At 46.1% G+C, this 13889-nt stretch overlaps 1 protein-coding gene across 1 annotated transcript in view; it reads left to right on the top strand.

The window, feature by feature from the left end:
- Window positions 1-13889, top strand: part of LOC146865382 (snake venom 5'-nucleotidase-like) — a 950113-nt gene that overhangs the window by 333867 nt on the left and 602357 nt on the right. Inside the window, exon 3 of the mRNA XM_085640733.1 lies at window positions 11964-12544. Within this exon, the coding sequence (XP_085496859.1) occupies window positions 11964-12544 (581 nt within the window). The remainder of the gene's footprint in view (window positions 1-11963; window positions 12545-13889) is intronic.

Here is a 13889-nt window from a genome sequence, read left to right as displayed (position 1 = left end):
GGGATCGCCCAAACCAAGCAAGCCCCGGATTGCACCCTAGAGACCGAGCACTACTGAATAACTTCCACTCTCCACAAAGATCTGGCTCCATGGACCGCACGGAACCCAGAAGCACCTCGCCAAAACTCTTCACATTGACTCGGCTGGTTTAGTTCTCTTTCGAAGCCCGGCGCTCCTGGAATGACCACCCTGGCCAACAGTGGGCTATCCAAAGAAACATTGAATGAGACATATTCAAGTAGAAGTATCTCGATACATCACATAGACCTTCCCTACTGTATTGAGAAATATCCTTATGTTAAGGTGGGGTCCTCCGCGCAACTCCAAACCCAAATGTTCTAGTTTGGTCAATCACCTTTGTTCATTTGGGATCACAGATGCTTCTATTCTCCAAGTATAGGGAGGGGGTAGGGGATAAAGGGGGTTGGGACCGTTGTCCCGAGTTTCTGTTGTTGTATTACATTCACCACACCAGCATTTCTTCTCAACAGCAGGACAGTCACACATACCACCCACAATACGGAAATACACTTATTGCCCTACAGCCTGTGTACATCGTAGTAAATCCCACATCCAACCCAAGTCCCGCAGGCCTCCATTTACACCCTCATCCACCATGACAGACATATGTAATAGCTGAGATCCACTCCGCATACTATCATAGAATGCCAATGGGTTACTGGATAGGGTTAAACGGACTGCAGTCTTGTGATATGCCCAACGCCAAGCGTCTCGATATAATCCTACTTCAAGAAACCCATCTCATGGGCAACAACTGCCCCTTTCTGGCAAGATATGGCTATGACAGGGCTTGGCACTCAGGGTTCACCCAAGGATCATGGGGTGTGGCAATCCTACTACGGCGCAATCTTCCCTTTGTATTCACAATGGCCACTAGTGACCCCCAGGGATGCTTCATGGCCCTAAAAGGAACTATGGGAGGAAACACTCTTAACTGAGTCTCCATATATTCCCCTCCATCGATGCTCACATCGATCTTGAAACACGCTACAGACCTTATCGCCTTCCTACCCCCGGGGTTGACAATAATTGGAGGCGACTTCAACGCGGTCATGCACCCAGATCTCGACACCACAAGCGCCCCCTCCACCACAAGATCCACACACGCCGAACACCTAACAAACTGGGCAAGTACCCTATGTATCTGTGACACCTGGAGAATCTGGCACCCTCAGAGCAAACAATTCACTCACACCTTTGCAGCACACCACACCCATGCCTGAGTTGATAATATTTTTATGCCTGCACTGGACTCTCAAACGATCAGAGACGTCGCCATCCTTCCCAGGGGCATATCTGACCATTCACCCATGCTTTTGAGAGTGGGAGACCCCCCTGACATACTTCGCCCGATGTGGAGGATGAACGCATGGTTCCTCCAAGACAAAAGACTTCAAGAAAACTGTGGAGACAGAGCTCCAACAGTACTTTCTCACAAACCATAGCTCTGTCTCCTCCCTGGGTACCTTATGGGAAGCAGGCAAAGCCACTATCTGCGTCTTTGCCAAAGGCCAGGTCAAACTCAAAAGCCCAGGCCAAGACACCCAAATTGCCCTCTTGGAGGCCCAGGCAACTCTGCTTGAGAAACGTATGCCTGGAAGGCGAGACGACACACAAGAGTGGCAGCTTGCGCATTTGATAGATGAAATCAAGCAACTCTGCATGTAAGCTGCTAAACTACTATGGAGATCCTCCGTAGCCAGGGTGTATGGCTGGGGGGATAAAAACGGGAAAATCCTACATTAATTAGCTACATACCCTATGGCCAATCGCATAATCTCTGAGAATAAAGATCTGGAGGGCCTCGTCCACCGCTCGCCCTGAGCAATGGCCCAGGTCTTTGCCACTTATTATTATAAATTCCACTCAGTGCAGCGCCCTGTAATCTCCCTTTCAGAGCTAATCAGCCTGGAACACCTCCACCTTCCTCGCCTCAGTACAGCAGAAACAGCTGAACTTGATCTTCCTATTACCCAAGAAGAAATTAATGACGCCATATCGCCCACTGCGTCAGGTAAAACCCCAGGCCCAGATGAGCTCCCACAGGAGTACTATGCTGCTTACCGAGAGATGGGCTTCCACAGGAGTACTATGCTACCTAACGAGAGATACTCGATCCGCATCTCTCTGACGTGTATAAGAGAAATGGTGTATATATACTCCCAAAGTGGTACCCCAGGGGATAAACCTTGCTGTGTCATGTTGGACTAGGATGATGGAAGGAGTGACCCTTATACATAGTTATTATGTAGGAGATGGTAGGCCTGCTGTCCTGCTGTGATTCGAGGAATCCTCATGCATAATGAATGAGGCTTAAGCTTTTCGGGGAAAACCCCATGTCATCTTTGTACATTACCGTAACTAGGTAAAAGGAAAGTACTAAGAACCGTTATGTAGTGTAATGTCAGGGGAATGCAGGTGAAGGGTGTATTCACTACCTTAGCCGATATTGGTGTACCAATATGGAACATAACAGTGGGTCTGTTTCTTGAATCTGGAAAGCCCTGGTTCAATCTTTTTGCTACCACAGAGGACCCACAATGTCATCACTTTTGCATGTTGGAGTTTCAATGAGTCTCCCTGTTAGACCTGTCATCCTTAGGGTTTTCTTCTCCCAACGTTTTGGCTGCTTACCTCCACTTTTTACTGTGTCATTTTGTTGGCCTTAGCCTCTGAGCACTTTTCTACTGGTGACCAGTGTTAAAGTGTATGTGCTTCCCCACTAAACATGTAGACATCAATGCATACCTGATTTGCATATTAAGTTCATGTGCAAGTCCCTTGTAAAGTGGTTTACCATATACCCAGGGCCTGTAAACTAAATGCTGCTAGTGGGCCTCCAGTACTGGTTGTTCAAACCTGTTGCAGACCTGCTATTGTTGGGCCTGTGTGTACAGTTTACTGCCACTTCACATTCAAAACCACTTGCCAAGCCTTAAACTCTCATTTTGGTACACATAGGTCACCCCATAATGTAGGCCCTAGGTATGGGCAAGGTGTTGTGTAACTAAAAGTCAGAACATGTACTTTTAAGTTTTACATGTCCTGGTAGTAACAAACAGCTAAATTCTTTTTTCACTACCGTGAGGCCTACTTCTCTCTAAGGCTAGCATTGGGGATTCCTTAAAGCACGTTTTAGGCTGTAATTCCTGATCAGGAAGGAGTAGCTACATCATGTTTCATGTCTTTGGAATGTTGGTGATAAATCCTCTTCAATGGTAAAATTGGATTTTACATTACGATTTTAGAAATGCCACTTTTAGAAAGTGGACATTTCTCTGCTCTTAACTTTGCTCTGTGTGTCTGCAGACTGTCTCCAATACACTATAATTTGTGCATCGCCTCTAGACAGCCACAAACACAGGAAGGGTTGGGTGTGACAGAAGATTCCTCTGCATTCTGATAGCCTCACTGAGCAGGAAGCGAGAGAGGCAGCTCACACTTGCATCTGAATAGGCTGTGTCCTGTCCTCACACAATGGGCTGATTACCCCCTACAGATAGCCTGGCAGACAGGACTGCATTGAAAGGGATCCTTGGGTGCTTCAGAGGGCTCCTTTGGAGCCCCCCTCTACAACAAAGGCACTTACTGGACCTAAGAAGAACTCTGCTGGATTAAAGACTGTTTTGCTCTAAGGATTCATAATCAACCCCATCAGTATTTCAACATTTTGTCTATATGTTGTTGTGATTTGTAAATTGTGATTAAATTTTTGTAAGTTCTGTATAGAATACTGTTACAATTCATGTCATGTTATCTTTGCTAATTTCCTTTTGTCAATTTGATTGTGTAGCAGCCATAGATAACACAATACATTCAAGCGATATATAAATGTGATATTAGGTATACTTTGTGTGTGATGTATTTTTGACTTACTCTTCAATTTTTAATTACTGATGGGATTGATTATGAATTAATATCATTTTTAACTAAGTAATGAAATGACCTAACAGAACACATTGTAGTGCTTATCTATCTACTCTACCCAGGTTCTGAGGGATACAGGGTTGCACCATTATATTTAATGGTGCTCTAAGGATTGTCACTCTGCCTAGACTGGCTGTTCTGAGGAACTGCATTCTGCTTTGCTAAGCCTCCCTGCTGCTTGCTGTTCTCTGCCCTGCTGAGGACAAGATCTGGGCCCCTCTCACTTGAACCCAGAGTGACTCCAAGGACTTGCTGGCTTGCCTCCTGTTTTCTGAAGTCTCAGGGACACAAAAGACATCCTGCTGGTGCTGCCGGACACAGCCATCTGCTTGTCCTACCTTTACCTGAGGTGCCCCTTTTAGTCCTGGGCCTCAGAAGTGGGTTCTGCAGCTGATTTCTGCATAACTGACACATCGATTTGACTACATGAGAAATTCAGCTGCATATCACTTCTACGCTGACACAGAGACTGCTCTGCAATATAAGATCCACAGCCTGCATGGATCGACAATGACCCTCGGAGCAGCTTATCGACGACTCATAACACTCACTACAGTGGAGTTCTACATCGATGTCGTACCTCCGTTTTGCATGCTCGACGATGACGCAGTAGGTTCTCCACGTAGACAAAAGCTCCATCCAAATTATTTCTTCAGCGGGACGTGTCTCAGTCCTGTAGTCGGACTGCTGTCAATGGTGGTGGCCTGAAATTTGAATTTGCACCGGTCCCTCTCAGCCTCAAGTAGCCTGTTGACCGCTAGTGAATTCTAAGCTCCGTTTTCACATTTTAATCTTCAAAAATTCATATCTTGACTTCTGCTTATTGCTTTTTTGTCTTGTGGTCTTGATTTACACAGATAAATGTTCTCTAATTTAATTTTCTAAACCTGTGTGGAGTCTATTTGTGGTGTTTTTATTGAGTGTTGCACCAATACATTACACATTGCCTCTTAAGTTAAACCTGACTGCTCTGTGCCAAACTACCAGAGAGTGAGCACAGGTTAATTAAGGGTGTGTATCTGACTTACTCTGACTAGGTTGGTAGTCTCTACTTGGACATGGTGAAAACCTCTGCCATCTATAGACCCCATTTCTAACATTCCGGCTTGGAGAATCCTCGAAGAATGGGACTCGGGACTCCTGTATACCTTTCTGCCGATACAGGTCCTACCCAGAGTTCTAAATAAGATCAAGAATGATGGGGTACAAGTCATCCTAGTGGCCCCCGATTGGGAAATGAGGGTATCGTTTCCAGAACTCCTGGACAGGAACATCTGTTCTCTAATCAGGCTTCCCTTTCGGGAGGATCTTCTGTCACAGCACCCAAGCCTGTACATGCCCCACCTCCATGCTTGGAATTTGAATGTTGGCAGATGACTGCCTTTTACCTTCCTTTTGAAGTAATCAATGTCATCTTGGCAGCCAGGCAGCCCTCAACTAAATCGCTGTTCACTTGGCGTTGGGGCAATGTTGTAGCTTGGTGCAGCGTCGACCAGAAAGACCCACTTCAGGCTGACCTTTCCGAACTGTTGCTTTTGCATTGTTCCTAGCCCAGCAAGGCTTTGCTTTGGGCAAAGTTAAAGGGTGACTTGTTGGCGTTTTCATCTTGTTTTAGTTGGCCAGATCAGCCTTTTTTGTTTCAGTCACCTATTGTGATCTGGTTTCTAAAAGGTTTGCAACATATGTTGTCTCCTTCTCACTTCATTATGCCCTAGTGGGACCTGACTTCAGTTCTTAAGGGCCTTATGAGTACTTCCTTTGAACCTATGAACAACTGTCCTCTACGGCTACTTACCCACAAGACAGTTTTCCCAGTTGCAGTAAAATTAAAATTGACACATTGGATAAACAAGCTGCAAGCCCTCTCTGTCAACTCGCCATACACCATGTTCCACCAAGACAAACTGGTTTTGAGGACCCGGGCCTCCTTTCTTCTGAAAGTGATGACTCCTGTTCTTGTCGGGCAAAACATCACCCTCCTGACATTCTTTAGTCTACTTCACCCCTCTAAGGAGGAGGAGAGACTCTATTGGTTGCCTTTGAAAAGAGCCCCTAGTTTTTACTTCTATCGTACAAGGGCACAAGTGTGAACGATTAGCTATTGATTGGATTCTCTGGTGCGAAGAGGGCAAGGCAGTGCAGAAGAGGACCATGTCTTAGATTGTACTCTGCATTCAAATCTGCTAGGCATTGGCAAAAAAGTAGCCTCCAGAGGGATTTCATGGTCATTTCCTCACTAGCTAAGGCTGCTACCCTATGCTGGCATGTGGTTTGCCTCTTCTGGACACCTCCCAGGCTGCTATGTGGGAATCACTCCACATGTTCATGAAGTATTATTGACAGTCAGGTTCGGTGAGATTTACATTTTGCCTCCTCTATCGGGCAGGACTTTTTGGTTTGAGCCAGTTTTTTGATCCACCTCCTGGATGGTAATGCTTTGGTATCTGTTCAAAAGGTGAAGAATCTGTGATTAGAAGTCTCTACCCGAAGAACAAGTGTGAGAAGGTGGCCTGATATATGCTGTCCATTAGTTCTAGTGGGCACCTTCATCAGTCCAAATAACCCGTTATGGTGATAGGTTAAAGACAACCTTTATTGAAAGCTATCATAGTAGTAGCTATGGAGAGCAGCCTTCAGGCTAAGTCTTGAAGGAATGTAAAGCAGCTTGTTTTACCAGTCTATAATCTCTTGAATGATCAAAAGAAAAGACAACCACACCAGGTATATATTTAAAATATATGTATTTAGTATAAAACGGGGAACAACCTTTACAACGCGGTTATTACAGCGCGATGCGGTTACATCGCAATCGTTAAAACGAACGCGAAGTAACCACGCTATGCCATTACAACGCAAGTCTTTACATCGACTTGCGCTAGATGGCGTGCTAACATTAAAAATAGTGTAGTTTACTATCCCAACACCTTCCCTACTGTTAAGTGGACTGGATTTGGAATAGTAAATTACACTTTTCTAATGTTAGCACGCCATCTAGTGCAAGTCGATGTAAAGACTTGCGTTGTAATGGGATAGCGTGGTAACATCGCAGTCGTTGTAACGGCCGCGATGTAACAGCACGCAATGTAACAGCACGCGTTGTTACGTCATACATCCGTATTAAACACACCCCTCTAGTCTCGTTATGAAACTGGAGTTCGAAGTACTTAGTTTACAAGTTAGCAATTATCAGTAATGGCACAAATACACGTTTGGGCCCTAGGGGCGTACCAAACCATATACCAAAAAAGTGGTATAAGAACCACGACTGGAATAGACACTAGGCCTATAGCCCCTAGAATCGCTGGGACCCCAAGGAAACGCCCAAGGTAGTGACACAGGGGACCCACGGGAACTTATGCAGTGTGCAAACACAACCGCGGGTTCCCGTTATCTTCTATGGGCAATGTCGCGGTTGGAAATTTAAAGATTAGGGACACTTCTAATCGAGTCTGGACCACACCCTTTTGGACTTAAGAAGTTCTAAGGCTAGCACCCACGAGAGCACCGGAGTACTTGAGTTACCTCACCCAGGGAAGCCGTGTGCATAGGTGTCTTTTGGTGTCGGGTCGCGTTGTCGATTTCAATGGGAGCCTGCAAAGAACTGCTGCTGCCGTGAAGGGGAGAAGTGTCCGAAGAGATCCAAGGCCGAATCTAGGATGGAAGGAACCTGAAAGCAGAGGGGACAGAGTCTGGGTCACTTGCCAGTGACCTAGGGGAGGATGGACTAATCCTCACAGATGTCGGGTGCTTCAGGTGAGTTGATGGGTGTCTTGACTCTTCAGCCACGAGGTCCAGGAGGCGTCGACGAAATCCACGAGCCGGATTCAAGCTGTCCACAAAATCTGTCGAGTGCTGCGGTGTCGGCGACTAGAATGGACTCAACAAGCCTTTGCAACGGCAAGTCACTGGAATTCAGAGAAAGGACTGCGGTGCAGACCAGCAAGGTCTGAGGGACTCACCCAGCGAGGGTAAGTAAGGGCACGTCTGGAGCAACCAGGACAGCCCAATTAGAAAAGGATTTGCCTTCGTAGGGACCTGCTAGCCAACGGGCTAGTGATCGCGAAGGAGCCTCGAGCGGTCGCACTTCAAGCTGGCCCACGGTCACTCGTGGAGTGGAGGCCAACAATCTTCGGTGCAGGAGGTGCTCAAGGCTTGGGCTACTCGGAGCCCAAAACACAACTTCGAGGAGGACCAGGAAGATAGTGTTGCTGCAAAAGTTCACGGTGTCCAGGGGTCACGGTTCCACGTCATCCACGATAGCCACGAGCCTCAGCATTGCTGTGGACTCAGGGTAGCCTCGGGGAAGTCTGGAAATCCACCTCTGGTGATGCAAAGACTTCGGCGTCCGGCAGGAGCTTCAGCGATGCAGACCGGTCAGTTGCTTCTTTGGTGCCTGCCAAGCAGGGGAGTCACTCCTTGACCCCAAGGGAGATCTCTTCAGTCTTCTAGTCAGGATAGAACGTCGAAGGTCCAGGTATAAGAGTTTCTTCCAGGGTAATCTAAAGTCCTAGGGACTGGATTCCTATACTTATAGTAAGTTTAGGGGATGGACTAACTCTAAGGCCCCACCTATGGGTGGGCCTGGAAAGAGGGGTGGTTACACCCATTTCCTTTGTCCAGGTTCGCGCCAGAGCAGGGGCAGGTAGCCCCTGCAACCGGTTTGAACTGGGCTATGCACAGGGACAGCAAACGTGCCCCCAGTGCAGGACTTCAAAGCACCAGAGAGTGCCCCCGCCAGCCCCAATACACATCTGCCTGTCTGGGGAGGTGGTCACACCTCCCTTCGACAGGAAACCTATTGTCCAGGCCTCCGCTGCCGGAGTTTCGATCAGCAGCAGGAGGCCAGACCCGTGTCTGTGGCAGAGGCATCCATTTTGTGATGCCAGGGCTCGGGAAAGTCCCACCGGGTTTAGCCAGTGTGAACATGTCTATCCCTCTAGAAGGGTGGAATGCTACCCCCCCCGCCAGAACTGGCCGTGGGGGGCGGGTAGCATTCCAAAGCTTTTGACACCAAACACGACATGTTTTGATGCAGCCATTCCAAAGTTAGCATTTACCTCGAGGTTATAATGCACTTAAGAGTATATGGTATGGCTGTATCACAGAACAGCCATAAGGAAGTATTTCCGAAAGGTGCAGAGGGGCTCAGCTCATGCTTGGGCACCCTCTCACATAAAACCAAGCACTCTGCCTTCAGGATTGTCAAGACCTGCCATAGGAGTGGCTTATAGGTTTATATGTGTCTGTATATATGTGTGGCTATAGGTAGCCTGTACCACAGTAAGGGGTGAAGGCACACCCTTACCCAGGCTGCAGTATCAGACCTGTGGTGCCATTTTGGAGTGCTTCCCAGGGGTGGCATAATATATGCTGCAGCCCCTGGTAGGCCTCTGAGGTACCTATGCCCTAGGTACATAGTATACCATATACTAGGGGCTTATAAGGCACTCCAGAATCCAATTAGCTATGTACCTAATGTACATGGAAACCATTTTAGAGAGGAAGCAGCTAGGCTGTGGTCCTGATTAGCAGGGCCACAGCCAGACTAAGGTTGAAAAACAGTGAAACTCCAGCAAAAAGTGGGGGTACCCATGTGAAGCAGATCCTACTGTCCTACAACAAGTTACTTACCATGGGCAACACTTCCTATTCCAGAGTTTATCTAACCGAAGATTCCCTACCGACCCCAACCATCCTCCCAGTTCACTGAACTGGGTGCTTTACTACCTTTAAAGTTCCCACTTTAGAGATCTCCACACTTTTCCCATACAATCTGCGATCGGGCTCTGCATCTGAGGGTGTGGATAGCTCAGAAAGCTACTGACCTCAGCGTGCATTTGGGCTACTCTATATGACTCCGTATGTCACTGCTGGAGTGGTACTGCAGAGCTACACAACGCTGCCTACCAGCTCACAGGGGTTTTCCGGATCCATTCTGACACCTCGAGGAGTATTCAAAAGGTGTGGAACCTGTGGTTAGATAGTTTCTACCAGAAAAGTCATCGAAAGGAGAGTGAAAAGCACTGGGTACACATGGATAGAGCAGTGACCTGCTGGCCACTGTGGGATTTTGTCTGGCTGCCTAAACACTCCTGACCACGCAGTGCCTATGCCGCTACCCCGACATGCACGGTGTTGGAGATCTGGGACAAACTGGCTACAAGACGTGGATTGACCACATTCCCATTGCCACATGCCCCTATAGCACAGAACCAGAAATTCTCTTCCCCTCTCCCACAGTGGGTGTAGGGGAAATGTAGGCTCCTGCAAGATCTCTCTCAAGGCCCGCCTTCAAGGCATTTGAGCAATGCAAGTGGGACTTCCACCTGTCTGAAACTGCTCTTCACCAATATTTCCTGCTTCAACACTAGGCTTTCCATCCTCCCAATGCAGAGGCTACTATCTGCCTACTCATGCTCTTCGGACAACTTGTTTGCAACTATACCGGTTCCCAGGGATTGGTATCTAAAACATATGCAGTCCTGCAACAATAGCTTCTTCTCCCCTGCCATACATATCAATGGAATTGATCCCCGGTTGACTCGCCAGTTATCACAGAGAAACAGTGGAAGCTGCTTTGACAAGACATCCCACGCATACATAGAAGCATTCCTCAACAGGAAGCAGCCTACAAGGGCATGTTTCAATATTATTACAACCCCACCCATATACGTGCCATGCGTCCTACAGACCCGGCCTCCTGCTGGTGCTGTGGGGCCCCGCGAGGTGACTTCCATTACATATGGTGTGTGTGCCCTACCATGAAGACCTTTTGGAAGGAGATCTTGAGCCACATCAAGGGCACTCTGGGATATCCAATACCAGACGACTATCACACAATTATTCCAGGTGTTCGTCCTATATCCCTGACCTCAATGACCCACGCAGACTAGTACCTAGTGTGGCACATTACAGGTGCAGCTAAGCAGCTTATAGCGCGATTGTTGCGCTCCCCGCTGCCCCCTCTCCTTCTCCCCCACAGCCTCCTGGTTCACACAGCTTTGGCACACTATTGTACTGTAGCAGATGATGCAAAAGCTTACCTACACTGACAAGAAATTCCAGCGACTCTGATCACCTCTTGTCCACTACCTATCTCACCTGGAATACTCATGTTTTCAAGCCTCTATGTTAAGGGCTCTCCATCTTTTCTATACCTAGATATGGAGTACCCCCTCCCTTTTTCACAGCTCTGACTGAGCAGAGTCGGCATGCCACTATATTGCAAACAATGCCCCCCCCCCCCCCCTCCCCCTGGTATCATATACGACTTAAGGCCTTGTAAACCTCACTGGGGAGCACTGGCCTCTCCTTCCCCTTAGTCTCCCTTCTCCCTTTCACTTCTCCCAGGTTTATCCCCTCCTTCTTTCACAGATGCCCCCTGTTTGGTGTCCACAGTGCTTGAAAGAACCCTAAACCCTGATATAGCGCCCTAGCGGGTTGGACTTTGCCTCGCCTATGTTTCTCCTATGGATCCCCCCTTTCAAATAGATAAGTCAATGTTGCATGCACGTGCTGTTGCGGCAATGTGTGTGCGTATTGAACGATTTTTCTCTATGTAACGACACCCTAATTGTTCTGCTTTTTCTCCTTTTTGATGTAAAACTCAAGAAACAGAATTTAAACACAAAAAAAAATCATGTGGCTTTATAAAATATCCTTTGCCAGCAGAAAACGGACAAAGGATTGCCATACTTCTAAAAATGGTCTGCAGTATGGTATAATGTACTGTCTAATATGAGGACCTCCTCCTTCAGAAGGCTGAGTCATGCCATCTAGAGTATGTTACTGAAAACAAACTAACATAGCTAGCAAGTGCTTGTAGTATCTAGACTTTAAGTTATTTGTCTCAAGCTCGACAACCACAACTTAGTGCAGCAAGCTTTTTTAAAATACCAAGTAAATTATGTTACTGTAGGATACTTCTACTGCAGAAATATTGTGCTGTATACGTGTATTAAACATGTTAACATGGCTTTTTGTGTTCTAAATTCTCAAATTATTTTCTTTTTCAGGAAACCATGAATTTGATTTTGGTGTGGATCTTTTACAGGATGTCATACAAGAAATGAAGTGCCAGTGGTTCCTTAGCAACGTGTTTGACACATTTACTTCACAACCACTAGGACACGGCCTTGTACAAAAAATGCTAGAATGGAATAAATTAAAAATTGGGTTGATGGGACTAGTGGAAGAAGACTGGCTAGGTACCTTGGGAACTGTTGATAAAGCAAACTTGCAATACATGGATTATGTTGCAGTTGCGAACCAGTTAGCTGTAGATCTTCGAGCTCGCGGAGCTGAATTTGTTATAGCAATGACTCATATGAAGTGGGATAATGATTTTAGGCTTGCCCAAAACTGTCAAGGAGTGGACCTTGTTCTTGGTGGCCATGATCATGAATATGGAGTGAAAAAAGTGGAAAATACTTGGATTGTCAAAAGTGGATCTGATTTTAAAAACTTGACCGAAATAAAAATAAAAAATAACAGCGGATCTTTAGAATATGCATTTCAGAAAATAGATATAATGCAAACTTTGAATGAAGATAAGTTTGTAAAAGCAATAGTGCAGGAAAGTACGCTCAATCTACAGGTATGCTCACATTTTATGTATTCATTTTGTATGTTAGACACTATCGCCTGATGTTTTGCCAAAAATTGTTATGTTCTTCCATAGCATGTATCTGTATAGTGAAACACAGATAAATAGAAACTGCTCTTATATCTGAATTTCCTCCAAGACAGTTCTTGTTTCTATTTTCTCTGCAACAGTGAGAGTCCGTGTTTTAAGTGCCTTCAGTTGTTGATGAATTGCTGACTTTCACAGGGTGTTCTATATAATTTGGCTAATTGCTTTTGATTCCTCCTCCATTTAATTTGCGTAGGCCCCATTTCTATCCTATAAATAATGTGTTTTAGTGACTGTATGATAATGCGTACATGCAACAGTTCATTTGTATGGTATTCTGCGTTCAATTCCCTCTACATCAGGTATAATAAACTTTTTGGGGGATATTATGAATCTTTCAAAAACTATTTGCAAGTATCTCTTGAGCCCTTTTTAACTAGCCATCCCCAAGACTTGGTACTGTACCATTATCACCCATTGTTGAATTTTCATGGTCAGTATAGTTTCCTCAAAAGCAGAGTTTACTATCCCTTTTTCAAGATGATCCCACCAAGAAGATTTCACTTTTGTGGCCCTCCTATCAATGTCACAGTTCGTAAAGTCCTGCCTTGCAGAATCAGAAACTCAATTGGACTTTGGTGATTGATCCACTGACAGTCCTAGTGTTCACACCCACTCTCTTAGAATAGTTTCTAACTAAACATTGGTTCTCATTGAGATGCAAGAGAAGAATGGGGATTGTTAAAATGCAGGAGCACGTTGTCAGCATCAGCCAGCTCAGTCACAGGGTCTTTGTTAACTGGGTCTTCAGAATCTTGAGTAGCATTTTAGACAAGGGCTAAAAGAATGCTTGTAGGAAGGTAGGATGTGCTTTCATGGGTACCCCCGCTTTTTTCTGGTGTCATTATGTTTTTTGACTAGTATGACTGGGATCCTGCTAATCAGGACCTCAGTCTCTGTGCTTCTTCCCTAAATTGGACATGGTGAGTACTTAGTTACACCCCAGATTGGCTTCGAATGTACCCTTGTAAGTCCCTAGTATGTGGTACTAAGGTACCCAGGGCATAGGTACACCAAGGGCATTAAGCAGGTATTATGCCACCCGTGAGAGACCACTCACATTGTGACTACAGGCCTGACATTGCAGCCTGTGTAAGCTGGTGATAGCACCACTTATGACAGATATAAGTTTCCTTATATCTGTGGTCACAGCACTTAAAAACTATAAGTTACCCCTAAGGCCGGCCTTTCAGTCCTGAAGGCAGGGTGCTCGGTAATAAGTGTGAGGGTGCCTCTGCATGAGCAGGAC

Source organism: Triturus cristatus, chromosome 2_1 (assembly GCF_964204655.1).
Source record: "Triturus cristatus chromosome 2_1, aTriCri1.1, whole genome shotgun sequence".
NCBI lineage: Eukaryota > Metazoa > Chordata > Amphibia > Caudata > Salamandridae > Triturus > Triturus cristatus.
Note: the sequence above shows the minus strand (reverse complement) of the source record. Positions and strands in the feature narration are given on the sequence as shown.